General features: G+C 37.1%; 1 protein-coding gene across 3 annotated transcripts in view; it reads left to right on the top strand.

Annotated features, from left to right (window-relative positions):
* Positions 1 to 21,941, top strand: part of HGF (hepatocyte growth factor) — a 57,508-nt gene that overhangs the window by 16,412 nt on the left and 19,155 nt on the right. For 2 of the 3 annotated variants that reach the window (XM_032106959.1, XM_032106961.1), the window contains exons 3-8: positions 680 to 792; positions 1,373 to 1,487; positions 5,522 to 5,664; positions 7,362 to 7,482; positions 12,217 to 12,335; positions 20,928 to 21,102. In XM_032106959.1, the coding sequence (XP_031962850.1) occupies positions 680 to 792; positions 1,373 to 1,487; positions 5,522 to 5,664; positions 7,362 to 7,482; positions 12,217 to 12,335; positions 20,928 to 21,102 (786 nt within the window). The remainder of the gene's footprint in view (positions 1 to 679; positions 793 to 1,372; positions 1,488 to 5,521; positions 5,665 to 7,361; positions 7,483 to 12,216; positions 12,336 to 20,927; positions 21,103 to 21,941) is intronic. The other variant, XM_032106960.1, reaches the window with a different exon arrangement.

The raw sequence follows: 21,941 nt of genomic DNA, 5'->3' as shown, positions 1-21,941 counted from the left end.
ATTTCAAGTATTGAAAGAAAGTGTTTTTACTCTTTGGATTTCTGTTTGTCTTTCTTGCCCTCCCCCATATCCAGTCAATTCAGTACAATGCATTATACTCACTCCTAGAAAGCAGTTAAAAATAAGAGGAAAAAAAAGAAGACAAAACCAAGCAAGGACAAACTCTAGGTACACTATCACAGTTTAGTTTATTCATAAAAATAAGAATAATCTTGTTTTCAAACAGCTCTGTTTTTCTAGGCAAGAAACAGATTCCTTGTGCTTGAATTTTCCTCAAACTATCAATGTGAGATACTCAACTATTTCAGAGGCATATTGTAAACATAGCAAAGATGTTCTAGTCTTTGTGTTTTTTTCCCAGAAAGCAGCATAACTGAGGACACAAATGCTGTCTCAGTCACATTTATCTAAGTTTTAAAATAAAGATCTTTAATGACAAGGGAACTCTTAGATTAGTGTGAACAACCAAACTGGTATTTAATGTAATGACCACATCAATTTAATTTCTTTTTTTCTTTGCTCTTGTCAGCACAGTTGTGGGTTTAAATAGTAATTTGGACTGTTTCTCTGACTTTCCCAGTAAAAATAAATCTGATGTCATTGCATGCTCCTTGGCAGGCCATGTGTCATTATTACAAACCACACAGAGATTTTTTTCTCATCCAGATTTTCTTTGCAGGGCCTTTGCTTATGACAGAGTTACAAAACGGTGCCATTGGTTATCCTTCAACAGCTTGACAAATGGTGTGAGAAAGAAGCAAGACCATGCGTTTGATCTGTATGAAAAGAAGGGTAACTGATTTATTTACTGATTTTGTTTTTCCAGCTATGGAGGGGAAAAAAAGCCCTGAGGTCAGTCAGTGATTTTTTGGCTGTAGGAGCATCCCAGGCATGGATGCTTTTATGCGTTTTGAAAACTGCATCCTACAGTTTTATTTATACGTATCCTGAGTTTGCTGTCATGCAAATTTACATACTTGGTCAGTTTTCCAATCTACATATTTGCCTACCATCATACATACTAGTTTGAATTTTGTATTTCAGTTTAGTACTGAGCAGCTCAGTTGTACGAGTTACCATTTATTATTTAATATTGCTCCTATTTACCGCATTAATAGTACGATACTTAAGTCCTCAGACATGGAGTTTTGTTCAGTCAGATACACTGGAAACATTTTCAGGATTTTTTGGGGGTCAGATGGTGATCAATATTTGGGGAGAAAAAAAGAAAGACAGTCATGTAGGTCAATAATTAAACCATATTTTGAATAATTAAGGGCTAATAAATGATATTATTTTTATTTGAAAATTAATTATGAGCTTTAATTTTTCATACATTAACCAAATCCATAATTTTCTTCTATTTCAATAGACTATGTCAGAAATTGTATCATTGGAAAAGGAGCAGACTATAAGGGAACAATATCTGTTACCAGAAGTGGTATCCAGTGTCAGGCCTGGAATTCAATGATCCCCCATGAGCACAGGTAAGAGTTCAGGAGCAGAGACAATGGGAATAGTGCCCAGACAGCTTCCATAAAGTATATGAATTTATGGGAAAACTAACCTTAGACAACAACATCTCTTAGGTATATTCTTGCCTTTCTCCAAGAGATGCCATTCTCCAGATCCCAGAAAATCCTTATCTTCTTGGACTTTCTCCAAAGAGGTTTCTCCTAATGCCAGCCTGTGTGTCTGTATCCCTTCCTTTCCTGCGTTGGGGTTTTTTTTAGATGTTTATATCCTTTTGATCTTTTAGCTACTGGCAGAAACAAAACATGTGCATTGTTTCAGCCCAGGGTCTGGAAGTGTATCACTGTTTTCTAATTGACTCCCAAGGAGTGAGCAATTTGGAAAACCACATTATTAGGAAGCAGGAGATATTAGACCACCTATTTGCTTAGTATATAATATCGTTAGCATATTTTGCATAGTTACTGTCATTTCTCTATTATTTGTAGAATATGTTAAACTCTATGGAGCACTTAGGCCAGGCAACAAATCCATGGAAAAACTGAAGTGACTATTGAAATCCTTCCCATCAGATCACACAAGCAATAACTAAAGACTGAGGGAGCATGTACAGGACTTAACTTCTCAAATTAGGACCTGGTACAGTGAGAAACTGAGGCCAAACCTACACCTTGAGGGTAAATCTAGTTGAACTCTATTGGCTAAGGAAAAAGAGAAGAAAGTCTGAAGCTAGTAAGAGTAATGGTAAAAACAGATACATCTCCAACAAACGTTCCCAGAAACTAGTAAAAGGACTATGAAGAACTGGTCTACTCTTTAACCACTTCTCTTTCAATGTTTTTGTACTGGCTTTAGCCATGTAGATAATAAAACCTTAAGACACAAACCCAAAGTGTCCTCTCACCCTAAGCTTGCTATCCACATTGCTGCCTTTTGCTCAGGGCTCCCAGTGTCAGCAATTTGTTTAGGAGGAGCCAAACTGGAGATCTCTAGTGAGGAACTGGGCTGTGCACTGCTCAGTCCTGTTCTGACCAAATCAATCCAGTGTGCAAGAGGATATCTTGGAACAACATTAAAAGGCAAAGGATACTTGAGTTCTGTCCTCTTATGATGTGTTACAAAGCTGAGCCTCAGGCTTGGACTTACTGGACTTGACTCTTACAGTATAGACAGCAGTGTCTGCTTTTCTGTTTGGGACCAAACCTGTTCTTAACTGGGAGCATACCATAAGTGCCACCAGACCCCAAAGCAATGACTTATTGAGACTCAACACCTTGAAGTATATACCTTTGTCTTTCAGAAGTGAAAGAATTCTAATTCATTACAACCTAAGCAAAAATGAGAATTTATTCTACATAATATACATGTGACTTTATTTAATTAGAGAAAGGAAAGTGTCTGGATAGCACACATTATCACTAAATTGCATTTTAATATATAACATACACAGTTTTATCGCACACACAGTTTTATCCAATACATTTGGACAGCCACTCTTCTACAATGAATTTTATGAGAATGACTCTTCTCCTGCCTTGTGCAATAAGTTTAATTTTTAAAAGGTCACCGGATAAATGAGATGGCTGCATGCTAATTTTGTTTTTCAACATCAGAAAATATGATTTCATCATCAGAGACATGAGGGAGATGGGAAGAAGCAGACAGTAGTAGTGTGTTTGGAACTTATTAGTACAAAAAGACTTAGTTTTTCTCAACATCTGATTATCACAAAGTGCCATTGGAAAATAAATCCTTTTCTCATATTTAAGGGAGAAACATATTTTAATGATTTTAAAATCATATTTCTAGAAAGAATTGAAATAACTTAAAACTTTAAACTTCTGCTTCAGTCTAGAAAGTCATATTTTTATTTATTTGTATTCCATTAGAACACTGAGACTCCCAGCAAAACCTGGCTTTCTATTATTGTCATCTACATACTAGTACAGATTTTAAGACTCTCAGAGAGTTTTAAATTGATAAATCCCATGTAAAAAGGGCTCAAAGAGAAATGGTCAAAGAGTAGACCAGTACTTAACAGGCTTTTGGATAATTTCCATGGCTTTTGTGTGGTTGAATCTGTTTTTACCATTACTCTTACTGGCTTCAGTTTTTGGCTTTTTTTTCTTTTTTTCCTTACGTAATGTAGATGAACTAAATCATCAATTTTAGGAGTGGCCCTGTCTTCCATTTCTGGGTAAGTCTTTACTGCAATTCATCTTTTCCTCTCTCAAGAATGTTGCTTCAGTACCTGTTGAAGCCATTTGTATATCTGACCCATCTTGTGTTCCCAGTGCTACTCATTTAGACTTTTTCTTTTTTTAATGTTCTTACAGCATATCTGATGTAATTTGAGATGCCTTTTCACTATATTTTCTAATGAGCAGAAAAGTAAATGAAATATTCTAATATGCACTGACATACAATTTTCACACATCTGCAGGTTGGAATGTCCCATCAGAAATGTTTTCCTGGGGCCCTTTAATTAAAAAAAAGTTTAGGATACTTACATTATAAGACTATAGAGGAAAAACAGAAGCAACAATTTTATAGGCAGCAGGAATGACATAAAAATTAATCTCTTCAAGCACCGAAAATAAAAAAAAACACTTTTATGTAATGCTTCCACATTGCACTGACTAGAACCACAATGTGATTAACAGAGGTATTTTTCACTTCAGTTAGTTCAAGTATTTCATTAATGGGAATAAAACTTGAATAAAATGTTACATGTCAAAATTTTTTCTTGTTTGTCTCAAAACACTCAAAATAAAATATTAGGTATTTTCAGAATAAAAGGTGCATTATTTGTGATATTTCCACCACAGCTTATATATTGTTTCAAAAAAATTGAACAAATAGTATAAATCTCAAAAATGAAATAATTAAGTTCAGTTACAAGTTTTATGTGATCTCCTATGTAGTTAGCCCAGTATTTCAATTAACAAAAAAACCTTCATGGACAGATCTCTGAATCTAAGGTGTTTTGTAACTACAGACATTTAGCTGCTGTTTAATGTAACAGGCAGTGAAATGCCGCTGGATTTGTCTGCAATGTGCAGCCTGAATGTGGTCATGAGCTGTTGAAGTGGCATTGAACAGACCAGCTCTGGGGTTGGGTTCCTTACTACGGGGTTAGCTGTTCCTTATTTTGTGGGGGAAATAAGCTAACATTATTTTTATGTGTAGATATTTATATGTCTCTATATGTTGGTGTGCATGTGATGATTTCTCTAGAGTTAAGCACATACTTTTACTGATACCTGAGAAGACAGCACCTTGACCCTGGACATTTTAAGTCATCTGGAGTGCTGTTAAATGTCTGAACATATACAATGCAATTATGAGGGGGTCTGTAAGTAGCAGACCCTAAGGTGGCAATAGTGGGGCTTCTGGCAGAACATGAAGCAACACAGCTAAAATGGCATCTGGGGAAATTTCTTGTGCTGAAATGCAAAGCAGTCCATGGTTTCAGGCACTGAAAGCCTCTCAGCGAGGTGTAGTACACACTCGGTCACACTCACATGCTCCTGATGATCAGTTCTTGCTGCTGCCTGGCAAAGGATGCAGAGAGGTTTCTCTGCTTGTGGGTTTCACATGGTAGCTGCACTCTGAGCCCAGATGGACCTGTTGTATGTGCCAACATGCACAGGAAAGACAGACCTCACATGGCTACAGATCCAATGAACCCCTATGCATCCAGAGCTCCTGTGGGAGAATACAGTGCAAGCTGGCAGGGAGTGTGTGACTGCCTCTGGCTCTGCCATAGATAGTTGGTTCTGGACAGCTGAGGGATGGGAGTAAAACTCTCTAGAGCACGCTATGGGCTAGACAAATTGTCCCAGATTTAGGCCATTTAGGTTGAGTAATCCCAACTGAAGATGTGTATTTGTGTATGGACAGATATTTGGGCGTGTGCATTTGCTTAGGCAGGGTGGAGGGAGAAGGAAGCAGAAATGTGATTGTTTCTAACTATTTGTAAAAGTAGTATGATTAACCCCAAAGTTTGCATGCTCTTATACTGTAATGATTGTCATTTTAAAACTAGCTTTTTGCCTTCGAGCTATCGGGGAAAAGACCTGAGGGAAAACTACTGTCGAAACCCTCGAGGGGAAGAGGGAGGCCCTTGGTGTTTCACCACCAGTCCAGAGACACGCCATGAAGTCTGTGACATCCCCCTCTGCTCAGAAGGTAACCCAGCACAGCTTCTGCAGGAAGCTGCCTTTGCTCTGCTGACAGCAGCTGCACAGAACTTCCAGTAATCACTTGCTCATGGCCTTTAAAGAAAGAGTAGTTGATTTCTCAGCGAGAGTAACTCATATAGCAAGAAAAGAAGTTGTTAGAGGAAGAGGAGATCTTGTTATGTTCCAGTGCTCTGGAAGGTTTCAGACTCAGCAGCTTTTTTCAGGTTATGGAGGAGCTTGAACAATGAAGTTGTGCTGATCACACAAATGTGACCCTTTGTTTTGTCTTGTCTAGCCTATACTGAATCCATTAACAATTTCAGTATTACTATGTGATAAAATCATCTAGTGCCATTCCATAGTAAAATCAGCTTTTCATTTTCTTTTTGATGAAAATATAGATACTGGATTACAAGACGAAAGCTTAAGATAAGCATGCATTTTGTGTTTTGAATAAATACTGTAAATAAGTATAACCCTTTACAAATCCAACCCCATTTGACTTTCAAGGCACAGAGTTTGAAAGACGCTTTATATGTACCATTGCATTTTTTGACTTTTAAGTTCTGTTAACCTCCAAACTAAGATCTTGTATCTTGCTAATCAGCCAATTCAGTTCCAGTCAACCGACCTATTTAAATCTTCAAGATAGGATGCCTTTAATTTTCCTGCTAATGTGTCACATGCAATAGTTATGCTGCCGTTAGGAAAGGAAGAAGATAGGGAGGGAGGGAGGGAGGCAGGGAGGGAGGCAAGGAGGGAGAGAGGAAAAGAAGGAGGAAGAGAATCATTTAGAAAGAGCTTGAGAATTTGTTAAAACACCTCATTTAAAGATAAATTTATGTGAGTTTCAAATGGGATAAGACCTGGAGCTCATTTCAGGATGAGAACTTCGGTAGCTGAAGTTTAGTGATATTTGTAATTCCATAAAATAATATTTTCTAAATGATCCTTCCTTACAATTACTCTAATTAGAGAGTACTTGAGAAGTTTGTCTACAGTTAATTATGGTGAATTTATTTTATATTTTCAGAGCTCTCATTCTAAATTTTTTTCAACAATGCTTTCAAATTCCTTTGGTAACTTTTGCCTACTCTCCCTCCACGCACCCTACCTACTATCCTAAACCCAGACTGAAAATGTATCTTAGCTTAAGCTGCCAAAAATCATTGTTAGCAAAAAAATACAGTATCATTTGTAGCTGAAAGTGCTGAGTATTAAAACAGACATATTGCACTGCACTAAAATTGGGATTTAGCCATTATTCTGCACTTCAACTTGTCCTGTAGTTATACTGACTTAGTGATTTAAAATAATAAATGGTGCTTAATTACATTACACCACCTTTAAAAAATACTTCTTCCTTAGCTATATGTATCTCTCTTACTAACCATAGGTAAGATTAGTAAAAATCTGATAGGAACATGAATGCCTCTACTAGCTCATCCCTACCTGCTTCAAAACTGTAAGTGTCCTATAAAGTGATATACAATTTAAGCATCTGGATTATCTCTAACAGATACGATCATATTCCAAAGGGCATTACACATACCAACCCAACAGAAAGATACAATTTTTTAATACCTCTTTAGGTTGGTTTCAATATATAAAAGCAGGGACATGTTGGGGTTTTTCGTTGGGGTTTTTTTGTGGTATAAGTTATCAGTGTAATAAATGACTAGTGTCTATTTTTTTTTTCCCTAGTTGAATGCATGACCTGCAATGGAGAGAGTTATAGAGGGCCAATGGATCACACCGAGACGGGCAAGGAGTGTCAGCGCTGGGATCTTCAGAGACCACACAAGCACAAATTTCGTCCAGAGAGGTAACCTCTCCTCCTCCCCAAGCAAGACCATGTGGTCATAATTTGAAAATTATACACATTCTGGAACCAGTTGAGCAAAACTAGCATTAGGTCAACTGAAATTTATGGAGTTCACCAGTTTTAGGTGCTTGGGTTCCTGGCCCATGGTGTAGGCTGGCTACTGCCACGATGGAGGTGCAGGACAGGGAGTAGAGGCTGTTTTGTGCAGTTCTGATTACATCCCATGCCTGATTAGTGTAGTGATGTGCGCCTAATACTTTCATTGACCAAAACTTTCTCTGTAGCTTCATTGACAGTAAGTAAATAACCTCGGAATATTTCTCTATATATAGATATGCAGCTGCAGTCAGCTTAAATACCTTAATCATATAGTAAATAATGATTTAAAGTCATAAATTTTTGTTAGTTTTCTTAACACAGTTAATGAATATAAACTTCCAATATTGTCAAGTAACAATATTCTCCTTTTTGCAATATTGAATAGCTTTAAAGCTGTAGGTGATCTTCCATTATAGTCACATTTAAATATCCAATTTGTTTCACCAAAATGTTTGCCCATACATCTGTTTTTTCACCCTGGGAAAGGATTTAATCATTCTGTTTAACACTTTATGGACATGGATTTCTTTCTTAGACTTTTGTGTTTCTATTCTTTTTTTTTGATTTAGGCACAGATTCACAGTGCCAAAAGTTGAGTCAGAAACAGCAAGCAGATTTCATCCCTGTTAGGGTTTGTCCTAGAGGGCCAAATTCACCCAACTACAAAGGGTCATCCATAATACACACTTCTGAAAGTATTGTGGGAGGGAGGGGGTGTGCAGGGGTTAGGCCACACAGGAGGGGGTCTCTGTTCATCTCAAACCAGACTACAGTTTCATTTTAGTTTTATTCTGGATTTTGGCTTAACTCCATTTATATATTGTTTTGAATAAACTTAAACTGCCAGACGAAGAATGCAAGAATCAACAAAACCAGAATGATTAAGACCTTCCACTGAAGTTATCTTTTTATGTGTTAAAGTGTTTCACTAAATAAAGCATTATTTTTATTCTAAGAAATATGGGTACTGGTAGATTTTAGAAAGCCTGATTATTCAGCAAAATATTGAGGATCTGCAGTTTTGGAGTTTATGTGGTATAGTCTTTTTTTTCCTTGGCTTGGATGATCTACTTCATGAATAATAGCAGGCTATCCCATTGTTCTGCCACAATAAATATTTTGTGTTAGCAGAGTGGGATGGAAGATAATCTGTTTCTGAGTCTTGCCATGCACTTACTGTGCATTCTAGAATAAGGCACAGAAACAGTTTTGTTCCTTGGGAGTGAAACATTTATAGAACTCCTGGGTACAAAGAATAATAATTTTACTGTCAGGAGGAAATGTCTTTTTTTCCATTAATTTCTGATTGTTTGCAAAATAACTTTTCAGACTAACCACAGTCTTACGAACAATCATCTTCCTCTTTGAAATAATTCCTTCAGAGAACATCTTCTTGAGAGTTTTCAGACAGTAATAAAGTGGGATTTTTTTTTAAAAAAAGCAACCCATCCAGATTGAACTGATCTGTATTGGCTTTCAGAATAGTAATGTAGTCCAGTGGATTTCTGATACACTGATGTTAATTAACTCTGTTACTACTAAAGGTAGTAACAATAATACTTTGTTTATACAAGATTTTAAAAATGTTATGGGGTTTGGTTTACCGGTCTGGTTTTTTGGGTTTTTTTTCCCATAGTCATGTAAGCTGAAAATAAGAGGTCTGGGACAAATGACCCATTAAAACACAGCAGTCTCTAGAGACACTTACAGTATACCATCCAGGCGTAATGTAAATAACTTTGAAACCAGGAAGGACTATCTGGATAGAATTAAACCTATTTGCATTTATGGCTTCCTCAGTTGCAATGACAAAGAAAAGGAATAAAGATGGTAATCTTTTCAAATTCTCTAGTCTACCTGCTGCTGGACCGTGCTTTTGGCTTAGGGTAAATACAACTCACTTTTCCTTTTTGTCACCTCAGTGATTTGTTCCGAATTTAGTCCCCTCAGAGGTCAGTTACTGAAGATGTTTACTGTCTGCTTAGATGTGATTGAAGCTAGCAGAAGGAATCCCCTCAAACAGCTCCTGCATGGCTCATTTTTAGCTATTTGTGGATGCAGACATATTCTGAAACGCCACTTCTCTTGTGTACTCCTCACGGGCACAGTTATGCCTCAAGATGGAAGGAAGACCACTGAGGATAATGTGTTGGGCATAGAGCAGCATGTGGGGGGAAATTTTTTCACCTTTTCTGCTCAAACTCAAATATCCTGTGAAAATATTTATTACATGGAGGAAAGTAGGGTTGAAGTGTAGCATAGGAGATGAATAACTGCAGATATCCTTTTATTAGTCCCCTGGTTTATGTCTTTTGTATGAAAATTTACTTTATAGAAAATCAAGTTTCCAGTCCTACATGACTTTTAAAACAAAACAAAGGGGAAAAGAAAACTTGGTGAAGAGTTTTAGATATTAGGTTTCATTTTAGTTCCAGGAGAGCTGGAGATCAGCATCTGCCTTTTTAAAAAGAGTAAATGTTATCTCTTTGGCTGATACTCTCCTTTCTTTTTTCTAGAAACTGAGGTAAAGTCTTGATTTTGACACCAGATATGTATCTTGATGCTTCATTTCATTTTTGGCAGTGAAGTACAGCTACTGATGTTTCAAGGGGGGAAAAAAGGAAATATGTAGAGTTCTGAAAGATCTCTGAAACCTCAGGCTCTTTCTTGGGTCTAAGAAAGGGGTCTGTGCCCAAAAGTACTGGGGAAGGAGGAGTGTGCACAACAAAAGGTCTCAGGGAATTCTGCACAGCGTCACTGTTGAATTGTGTGGAACAGTTTGAAGCCCTGTCGTTTATCTTATTGCTATTATTTGTTTCTTAAAGGTGCTAGTTGGCCTTTTTTATAGGAATTGTTGCTTGCTGGGTATGAAGGAAGGAAGAAGCCTCTGTGAATATTGGGGGAAGAACCATTGACTGGGAAGGCTGGTTTTGCTCTAGAAAAGGACAAATAGATCTAGTAGGTGAAAAGATGACTCACTGGCACTACTTCATCCCCCAAAGACACTCAGAGCTTGATCCTAGAAGAACATCTCTCCCTAGGTTTTAGTTAGTAAGTAACACATTTTTGACATACTGTGAGAACATGCCATGTAACATTAGGAAGGATGGAGCATTCAGTGCCAAGACAGACATTCATAGTCTAGAACATGGCTTCTTTACATCCCTAGCTGTTTTGAATGCTTTTTGTGAGCTATGGCTGCAGATACTTTTTCCATTCCTGGACTCACCATGGTTCTTGGGTGGTGACATGCACTTTCCACGCTATTTGACATGGAACATGTTCCACCAGCATCAAAGCTCATCACTGCACTTACTGGGTGGCCAAAACCATCTTGTTTTCTGCTGTATTATTAGCCCATTAACTATTTCCTTGGGGAATCTTTGGACACAACTTGTTCCTTTACAGTTTGTCTTATACCTAGCAGAAAACAGGGTACTGCTGCTAGATCTAAAATTATCACATTATTGACTGCCATTGAATTCTCAGTTTGGTGAGGTTTCTCCTTGGTGGTTTTGTTGTCATTTTGGCGGAGTTTTTTTTGAATTCTACTTAAATCTTATCCTTGTCCCTTGTATAGTTGAAGGAACCTGACTTCTCCTAAGAAATGGGAGATCAAGGTGCAAATGAGCCAAAATTAGCATGATCAATTCACAGAAAAAGCACCCTAGCAAAATCAGACACTTGTAAATCATATTTTCCTCTGCTTGTGTGAAGCACATCTGCTTGCAGTTGTAAATGGATTCAGGTTCCCAGGTAGTTAACTTTATTGTTCTCTTACATACTTTTCATGTTTCCCTCAGGGGCAAATCTACTTTTTGTTTCTTTTGCAAACATATTTCAATAAAACTGGAAAGCCAAGACAATTTGTATTCACTAGTAAAAAAAAAACCCCGATGCATTTATCTCCTTCAAGTTTACAGATGTTAGTAACATGTACTTATACAAAAACCCCCTACTTATCTTGGATATCTGTCTGATCATCAATGATGGTTGCAGGAATGTGGAAACATTTAAATAGCACAATAGTATCTAGTCTTAATGAGATAAAGTGAAGCGGAAGTTATTTCCTTATTTTTCTCCTTCTTTCCCCCAATGCTCGAAATGAGAGCATGACCAAAAATGAGCTCCATTACAAATCATTAGTATCTATCATTAGTTAGAATAGCTACTCAAAATAGCTTCCAGTTTGAACCGAGGGCTGTTGCACTGGAGAACCTGTTTTCTTAATGAGCCTGGCATGGCAGGCTGTATTTAGATAATCCACATTTAATTGGTCTATTTCAAAAAAATGAGTGGCTTAAGTGTCTGGTCATCAGTTGACAGACACAAGAGCAAGAGTTTAGCAATTAGTGGAGTTACCCTATCCGGTACCCTGTGCATTAGCACAGCAGGGAGTCCCCTCAGTGGAGGTCTGATTCTGCTGCATATTTGGAAAGTGTTGATATGTTATTAACTTTCTAACAGCATTAAGAGTATTCACATCCATCCTACAGGATCAGACCCCAGGTTAATAGGAACCGGTTCTTGTTTGCCTCTGCTGAAATCTGTCCTTTAAGTACCTTGTAAAAGGCAGTACCTTGTGCAGCGTTGCCAGGAAGATTTCCCTGACACGTTTCTCATTGTGGTTTACAGATATCCTGACAAGGGCTTTGATGATAATTACTGCCGCAATCCCGATGGCAAGCTGAGACCATGGTGCTACACTCTTGACCCTAACACCCCCTGGGAGTTCTGTGCAATTAAAACGTGTGGTGAGTTCAAGCAAAATTTATTACTTCCTTTTCCTTTCCAAAATCTGGACACAGATATTTCGAGCAGTGCAGGACCACCCCTAGCTCATTCATTGCCCTTCACTAGCTTTTAAAACATAGCTTTCAAAGAGGGTTTCCTTTAAACACTTTATATTTAATCTGGACAGGAAAGAAGAGTTGTGTGTTACTTAACACTGGAATATGTGTATGTCTTACATACTGTAAATTGCATTAAAATGTAGGAAAATCAAGAACTAAAAAAGCGAGGCAACAAAAATCATGAAGATCTCATGTACAGTGTTAGTTTGGCCATGCTGGACATTTGCATTGTCATTTGAGAGTATCAAATATCATTTGGTGCATACACACCCCATCCCTACTCTGTGTCCTCTGCCAACACCTCTTCACTGCTTTGCAGTTCTAGGCCTTGGGTCCTGCACATTATTCACTCTTGTGCTGAAGACAGAATTATTAATTTCCTCATGGGTCTCTCTGTGTTATTCAGCACTCCATATCAAAGCACTCCACAGGCAATTAATTTCTTTTCATCCATCAGCTACAAGATGGTGGCATTTGTTAACCACACTTTAGAGAACAGGAATTGAATCAAAGTGACATTAAGGTGTACAGTATTGGATGCTCACTTTGAGATGCTTTAGTTTAGCATTTTAGACTTCCTGCAGCATGTTCTGTCTTCAAAGCCCAGACCATCTTAACTTTGGTGATAGCTCTGACAGATCTATTTTAACGATAATTAGATGTCTTAAATGAAAAGTAAAGGGACAATGAGGAAGATAAAACACTTGGACATTCCTTGAAAATTTGTGTAAAGCAATTTTTCTAGACTTTCATGGTAATACTGGGGCTAGGGCAGATGGTAGAATCAGTTTTGTTGAGACATGCTTAAAATATTGGGATGGGTGGCAGGGAAGAGGTAATAGCTCTGACATGAAACTTTGTGAGCAGTTGCTGCCTAAAGGGGGATTCTCCACCTTCACTTAGAATTGTTACCAAAGCAATTATGCCATGCATTTTCAGAATAATTCAGGATTTTCTCTCCTTGGATGTTCATAACTTAGGCCAGTCTAATGTCTTGGAGATCCTGTCCGGTCTAATCAAGTTGCCCATTTTTGAAATCCAAGGGTTGAGTAAGAATATTCTGTACCTCCTGATGCAGAGTAATTGAACTTACTCTATCTTACGTCATTGTAATTCCAGTATAAGGTAGTTAAACTATCAAAATTATTCCACTGTAAAAAAGGCAAAGTTATTTTGATACTTTGGGCAATGTCTAATCAGGTTGTCCAGAGACAGAAGAAATTTACCAGGATGGCTGCCTGTTTTGGGTCGGGCATCCATTAAGTCACAGCCATGCTGAAAGTCTTACCTGTGAACTACAGTACTAACTCATGTCATTGTATCGTGACTTACTGATAGTCTTTGGTAAAGAGGAAAGCTCAGTCCTTCCACTTTGTAAACACAGACTGGCTTAGCTATGCAGCTGAATCATCTTTCAATTTTTTAGTTACTCCATTAAGCAAGGAGCTGTTGCTTTGGATTTTTGGCCTGTGTTGGTTTGGGTTTTGTTTTGGTTTGTGGTTTGTTTTTTTTTAAACTAAACTAAACTGTGCTTCCTACTCTTCTCAAATTATTAGATAACATATGAATCATGTGTAGCATTCTAGAACTGTTCTTTTCCTCTGCTAAATATGTTATTATTATGAAAAAAGTATTCCTAAGTTACAGCTGACTGTTTCACAAATGCAGCTTTTATAAAACTTTATCCTTTGGCATTTCCTGAGCTGATGTGTCAGTGTTATGAGGATTCACATCTGGCTTTGTTGGTCACGTAAGCTTACGCCCCATGCAACTTTCAGTATCTACAGTCTGGCCTCAGCTTTATAAAATAGTTGGGTGGGAGATCTCCTGCAAACTACTGGATTATCAACTTTGTCTACCAAATCATAGTAGAGTCCTGAAGAAAAGGTAAAGATTAAAATGAAATAAAAAACTCGCCAGAACACAGTGTAATGATTTTCATATTGTGATGAAAGCCTTTTGTCTCATTTCTAGGCAAAAGTTCACTGAATGAACTAGAAATTTCTTCCTTCAGTTAGAAAATATATTAAAATCTGTGGAAATTTCACATGTAAAACTGTATTTTCACTGCAGAAAACTGTAGCTCTTTTGAAATTAATAAGGCAATCTATATGAGAAAAAATACAGAAGTGGTGGTCTTGAAAGCTTAATCCAGCAGATATTTTCAAAGGGTGTTTCTGACAGGCATATGACATTGCCCTCTATGTAAGATGCAGCGCTGCTCGATGCTCTCCTTTATAACCCAGTGAGGGAGTTTATTGCTGATGCTACTGTTAAATCACCATCTTGATGGCCAGAATACTAACAGAAAATATCAAAACCCTGTTTTCAGTTTTCTGTCTTTCTTAAGGCTCATAAAAAAACTGTTTTCCCACCTCCTAGCAGGGAGCCCAAAACACTTGGCTATTCTGGGTTTCAGTGGCTGCTCTGTGTTTCTGAAGCTGGGGCTGTTTGCAATCTCAAAACACTAAAAAGAGAACATCATGAGTTATAGGCCTTTATAGCTTTGTGGTTTGGATTCTCACACAGGTTTTTAATTCCTATGCTGAGGACTGTTTATTTAATTTACAAGAAATACTAATTAGGAAAAAAGCTTTGCAAATCCAAGTCCTTGGAGCATATACAAAAATGTAGGTGTCCTCTCTTTGGGGAGTGACCACAAGGCAGCATGCTGCCTGTGGCTTTTGCTACATGTTGTGAGTGCTAGTATGCTCTATAGCCAAAATGCTGACAACAGCTCATATACAAAATTTTCAGCAAAAATGTTGGTGGAAGGAAGCATTTAGAAAATAAATATGGTTTTAAGACTGAAGAGAGAGGGCATTGTAATTTTACTTCCAAGCACAGAATGCAGCATAAAACACTGTGGCTTACAGCCAGGGCTGTGAGAAAGAGATGACAGGAGCAATTAGGAATTAGAGATGGCTCAAGCTGCAAAAACTGGATTTGGATTAAGACTTTGGGGACACCAGGACTGGTTTGAAGTTGCTCACATATGTGTCTGTGGTTTTGGCTTGAGACAACTTTTAGTTAGAAGAGAGGATAAAAGGACAACTAACAGCAATGAAGAAGTGTAGGATGAAATGAAGAAATGGAAGCAGTGCCAGCAAACATGAAAAAGGAAAATTACTGTTATTTTGGCATGAGTGAGGACATTGACTACAGGGAAGACAGGAGCAGGGAACTAATATTGCTTTAAAAAAACCCCAAACAGGTAGTGGCTCCTCTATGGATGAGCTATAGGGCAATCAGAGAGGCGCTGAGGCCCATAAAGGAAGCTACTTATATCAGTCATTTGAGAACTGCCCAGCTTTTTGGAATTATTGTGTTAAGAACAGTGTTTCATCGATGCCTATGTGATATCCTACCAACCCAGATGCCTTTAACATGGATTTAGCCTTTGCCACCAGTAACCACTGACAGTAGCCAGGAGTGACCAGATCTTGAAAAGCCTTGAGAAAATTCAATAAAGGCCTCAGTTTGATGGGAAAGAACAAGTAATGAAACACCAAAATTCAGATTCTAGATCTAAAATGAACTGTTGTAGTGTGCCTACAGCCTTTGGGAAGACAAAACCCCACCAATATTAAATTACTTGTTCTTTAGAAACAGAGATTTCAGCTGCCCGTTTGAATGCACAGTTCTGATTAAAGAGTTATTTGTTGAATCATTGTATGTAAACAAATAAAAGTAACACTCATTTAAGCTTAATATTTGCAAAAGATAAAGGTGTTTATAGAAAGGGGGTAGTGAAAAGAGATATTTAGTAGTTGAGAAAGTATTACCTTCCATCTTGCTTCACAAGGAGACAAAAAATAGGTCCTGTGTTCACTGTTTATGCAAAAGCTTAATCCACATTTCCTCAAAAAGGATCCTTCTCAAATCTTTTTCATCATTTCTATGATAGTTTTGAAAGTGAGATTTAAGAACTTTGAACCTGAGGAAATCAATTTTTTTTTAAATTGATTTAAAATAAAAAGTGTTTGAATTTAAAGTCTTCTTGTAGCCATTGGAAGAGCCTGGCAAGGTCTCTCTGTTCTCAAAGACAAATTAACTGTATGTGTGAAAGTTTTAGGTGACAATGAGTTCTTCAGTACTGTGATTCTTGAGCCTGGCTATAATTCATTTCTTCACTTTCTCATATGTTTTTACTGAAAAAAAGGAAAATGCTTGAAATCAGTGGGGTTTTGTCTTCCATTCATGTACTGTGTCATAGTGCATTGAAGAAAATGTGGAAAGGAAGAAACTGCCACTAAACTACTGCCCAGAACTGTGAATGCCATTGCTCAAGGAAGGGATGCCTGAAGGCAGTGTAACTGAGCATGAGCAGCTTCAAAATGTCACTCGGCTTTCTTACTGATATTTGCAGAATTGTATGGATCACGTTTAGAATCAACTTTTTAAATATTTTTTACAAATCAGGGTACATTTTCCTTCTGTTGACTGACACTGCAGAAAAGATATTTCATTAATATAAGCAAGAACAGGTATTTTCCTCATGATGTAGTTCAGGACTCTTTCTTTCCCAACTGTGTCTTTTTCCAAAAATACATAGGTTGTGTTGTCATGAAAGAACATGAATTCTCCAGCAAAACCTCTAACTTCTTTTAAGTCAGTAGGAGTCTCACCATTGACCTAAAATTTGTGCAGGATTTTCTTCTGGGTCATTTGGATTAGAGTCAGAAATAGTATCTAGCTGGTTACTTCAGCTGTCGAATGACTCAAGGCTCCTGCTGATTCCCTCATGCTGGCGTTGCTGTGAGAACCAGGACTGGGAAGACTATCTGTGGCTTTACACATAAGACTCTGGATAATGTTTCATCTTTTTACTTAAGCATCTATGAATGTATGAGCCGGCCCTTATTAATATAGTTATGTATTTTGAAGTATCGGAGTAGGGAGGGTTTTATGGAAGAAAAAGAATATCTTTGCATTATTGCCCTTTGGTTGGGGACTTTAGAGTGAACATGTGAACATTAGTAGTATTTCTACTAATGGGAAATCCCCTCATGTGTCTGTCTGAATTACATGTTTAATCTTAGTCATCTAGAATTTAAAAAAGAAAACAAAAACCCACAAAGTTCAAAAGCAGCAAAATGCTGCTAACAATTACCAAATTCTTTTCTTCATAATGAACTTTCCTACAGGAGTAAGTAGTGACACTTTATCAATAAATTATAAATAGTGGTCTTTCATAAGATGGTATTTTGTGCGATCTTTCTTTAACAGTACTTTTAATCTCAGTTCAGAACTGTAAAAGTTGAACTGAAGCAAAAAACCCTGGAAAACTCCACTATGAAATATTAGTTTAAAAAGTAAGGATTATGCGTTGACTTTAAATTAATCTAATTAAATTCATAGTGTCTTTCTTATTGGAACAAACCCTTAGATTTGCAGATCTTAAGTTATATTTTAGAGGAATTACTGGGATAAGGATGGGAATTCAGATTTTTGTCTTGATCTTGATTTTGCCTTGTAAGAGAACTGGTGAGTGTGTTCTTAGGGCTCTCTCACCAATGCTCTGCACATCTGATGTTCATGCTCAGAGTTATTAAATTTAGTTAATTTGGTATGTGGGCAATGAAAAATTAGCCTCAACAACAAGACCAATACTGAGTGGAGATGACTCTGTAAGTTGTAGGCTTGGACAGCCTGAGCACTTCTTAGTTTGTCAAGTGCTGTATAGTCTGCAGTGTCTGGTGAGGCAAGCACTGCTTCTCAAGCTCTTGCCTGTTCCTGTGCACATCCAGCCCAACTTTCATTAACAGGAACAGGGAGACTGTTCCCATCATGCCTGTTTGTGGAATCACCAGCTGAATGAAGGATTTCTCAAGGATTGGTAAGTTTTGAGGCTTCTGTGAGACTCGAAAGCCAGAATGGGAATTGGTTCTGAGGGCACAAGCCCTCAGAATTTCAGAATTAAGTTCCAGAAATATTTTGGAACCTCATTTTTCATGTTTTAAAATGAGATATTTGTAGTATATGCAGGTGGTACAGCAAGGAGATTTTGGGGAGGGTTCTGTGGACTTTTTGGAACAATGGAATTGCTTTATCAACTAAAATGAGAATATTTTAGCAATCCTTCTCATTACTAGAATTCTTATTGAGAGCTGCCACAAAGTAGTAGCAGATAATCACGTTGTACATTTTGAAATAATTTCTCTCTTAGTCATTATAGTGCAAATCTTTGCAAAAGTGGCTTGGCTGTGCAAGTATTCATGACAATGTGAAAGTTGAGTATTTCTGGTGCCTTTATGTTGTATGTTTTGACATGGCCAAATTGTAAAATCTGATCTACAGATAGAGGTCATGGTCCAGACATGCAGTGTAAAGTTCAACAATGAGCTGTGTATCTGCAGACGTAAAAAGAAGGAATGCACTTCAAAATTACTATGGCCTTGCTTAAATCAATTAATGAATTACTTATTTCATTTCAGGCATGTGATTTTAAAAAAACTCAATCCCACATAATGATGTATAAACACGATACTGATTATTTCTTCTTTAGCATGACTGAGTCCAGAGTAGGTGCACTGTAGAGTTCATTACAGTTGAAGTAGTAACTTATTGTGTATAGATAAGGTCTTTGCGACAGCCTGTATTAGGTTGATTTTTTTGTGCATTATTAGTATTATTTAAAAAGACTTTTTTGCTAGAGTTATGTAGTTGTAATTTATTAATTTACTTAGGAAACGTTATGAAGCCAGGGTTTCTGCTGAAATTTATTATCTTAGTAAACTCTTCTCCCCGCCCCCTCTAGTTTTTCCCCAAATCTTTTTCATTTTTGTGAAAGCCATGCAAGTATTTTTAAAAAAGACTAATATGTATTTGAATGTGGCACAGTGATGTTCACTCTAATCAGCTTAGAAGCTATTTTAGAATATAACTCCATTTGTTTTCATACATTATTTATGATTGAAAACTGGAATATTGCAAATATTTATTACTATCAGTTGTACAAATTAATATTTTTGTAGTCTAATTATTTAAAAAGTGATGTATAAAGACTAAACATATAGTTACTGGCTGCAAGCCTGTTTGATGAATCCCCTAGAAAGAGTGAATTTGTCAGCCTGCAGAAACCTCCTTGTGATACTTTCAGTGCCATATCCTTTTGACTTTGGAATGAGTTTGGAACTCAAAATCCCATTGAAACAGGACAACATTTGGCTTGGGAAGGAGGGACAGGAAATGAATTTGACCATGAAACACTGATTTTAAAACATCAACCAGATGAAGAGAAAAAGGGATGCATGGATAAATGTATAATTCAACTGCAAAACTTGATGTTATCATCTGACAGGGAAATGATCTTTAACGTCAAAGATCAGTTAGCAAATCAGCCAAAACCATCTGTTATGACATTTGGTTTCCTTAAGATCCATATTTTCTCCAAGTTCATGGAACTGGCTCAAGTTACCAGGAGTGAACTACATTATGAGTAACGCACAAATACTGCTCTACTCACTGGACCATTTGAAGAAAACTAACTAAGGAACTTTAATAACATATTTACTGTGAACAATAGCAATTACCAACAGATACACAGTTACTTTAAAAATATTGTATTGGGAACTTCTGAGGATATTGCAGAAGTGTTGCCCTTACTGTAGTGTATTTAGTTTTGTACTACTTTATATATATCTGATGCAATATCTGTGCCATTAATTTGAAATTATGAAAATTGCATAAGAAATAAAAAGAACCTTTCAAGTTATGTGAATGAGTCATTTAAAAAATACTGGTTTTCTGAATTTAGTTCAAGACAGCCCACACCAGGGTGAGTGCAGAGTATATCAACATCTGTAAGAGATCTTGAGTCTGATGAATTTGTTAGTCTTTAAAACATTTTTCTCTCTGTAGAGAATACTAATATTTGATTTCAAAAGCTGGGCCTTTTTTCTCCTCTTTTAACCATATGAAGCAGAAAAAAAAAACCTTCTAGGAGAATTTAGCACATTAATTTATAATGGATAATATAAAGGATTTATATTCTTTTTTTATTATTTTTTTTTATTTACATCTTTTTTTCCTGTGACCTGATATTCTGGGAATACTTTAGAGGAACCCAATTGTATTTTAATCCTACAAATATGTGTTACCACACCACAGTGCTCATGTGGGTAGTCACTCAGGTTTTTGAAGCTGATGGAATGATATTTGCTGAACTGGAAAAAGTAACCAGGAATATCTTCTGATCTCCAGTGATACAACATAGGCCAGGTGTCTCACACAAGAAAATATTGCAGATTCTTTGCATGCAAGTGGATAAACTAGCATAAAGTCCAGCACTTACTTTGATTTTGTGGATATTGTAAATGTAAAGAGGAAAAAATTACTCTGTAATCACATTGGCAATTTCACCAAAGAACTGCAATTACCATGATTTGAACATCATGTAATCCATTACTCCATCCATAATGTGGAGTTCAAACCTGACATCCTGAGCCATTCTTAAGAGAATGAAACAACACTTCTTGTCTGGGTCTGCAGACGAAAGTGTGGTGAACAGCACAGAGGCGGCAGCTGAGACGACAACGTGCGTTTGGGGACAGGGTGAGGGTTACCGTGGCACCGTCAGCACCATATGGAGTGGGACCCAGTGCCAGAGGTGGGACTCCCAGTTTCCTCACCAGCACAACATCACTCCCGAGAACTTCAAATGCAAGTGAGTAAAGATATGTGGGTGTTATTACTGCAGTGAGAAAAGAGCTGAGTTTTGAAATGTTTACAAAGTCATGCCACTCGAGTAGACCATAGGGCCCCTGTCCCTGCTCTGTGTCCTGCATCTGCTCTACCTGCTGAGGCTCAAAAACCTTTTGAGCTTGGGAAAATCATTCCTTCAGATCTCAAAGCAGTAGTTCTAGATGAACTTGTGTGAAACCCTAGGGATTTTTATGAACTTTTCTTTCAAGAATATATTCACCAGTTTGATTGTGAAGTGTCAGGATGTATTCCAGACTGGGACCTGAATCCCAACAGTGCTGATATATTACCACAGGTTTTTTTTTATGGAACTAAAAACTTCTTCACAGTTTGATTGTTGACTTTAATTCAATATGTCCTAATTATTACATAAATGTAATCTTCTTGGCAATAATTAACATTTAGAATATTTGAAAACACTTCTTTTAGTTTTCATATTTTAAATCCTTTTTCTGCTCATTACTAAATTTAGTTGCATCAATTGGACTGCTTTTACACTGGTCATTGAACCTTTCTGTATGGTTCATGAACTCCCAAGATGCGAATAATCTACTAATTTTAGGCAGTTAGTAATGTTTTTTCAGTCCTTTTTTAAGTAAGCATAGAGGAAACCTCATTGACCAGAATGAAGCCACAGCCCAGTTTGTACTAAATATCTTTATTGATGGGTAAATATCAGTAAGAATTACTGATATTTAGTATTAGGCCCATTCTTTCCACAGTCTGTTATCAGTAAGCGCTGCAGATGGAAAAAATACAGTGAAATATGGAGATGCGCAGAACATGGCAACAACTGTCAGG

This window comes from Corvus moneduloides, chromosome 4 (assembly GCF_009650955.1).
Source record: "Corvus moneduloides isolate bCorMon1 chromosome 4, bCorMon1.pri, whole genome shotgun sequence".
NCBI classification, from domain to species: Eukaryota; Metazoa; Chordata; class Aves; order Passeriformes; family Corvidae; genus Corvus; species Corvus moneduloides.
This window is presented reverse-complemented; position numbering and strand designations above follow the sequence as displayed.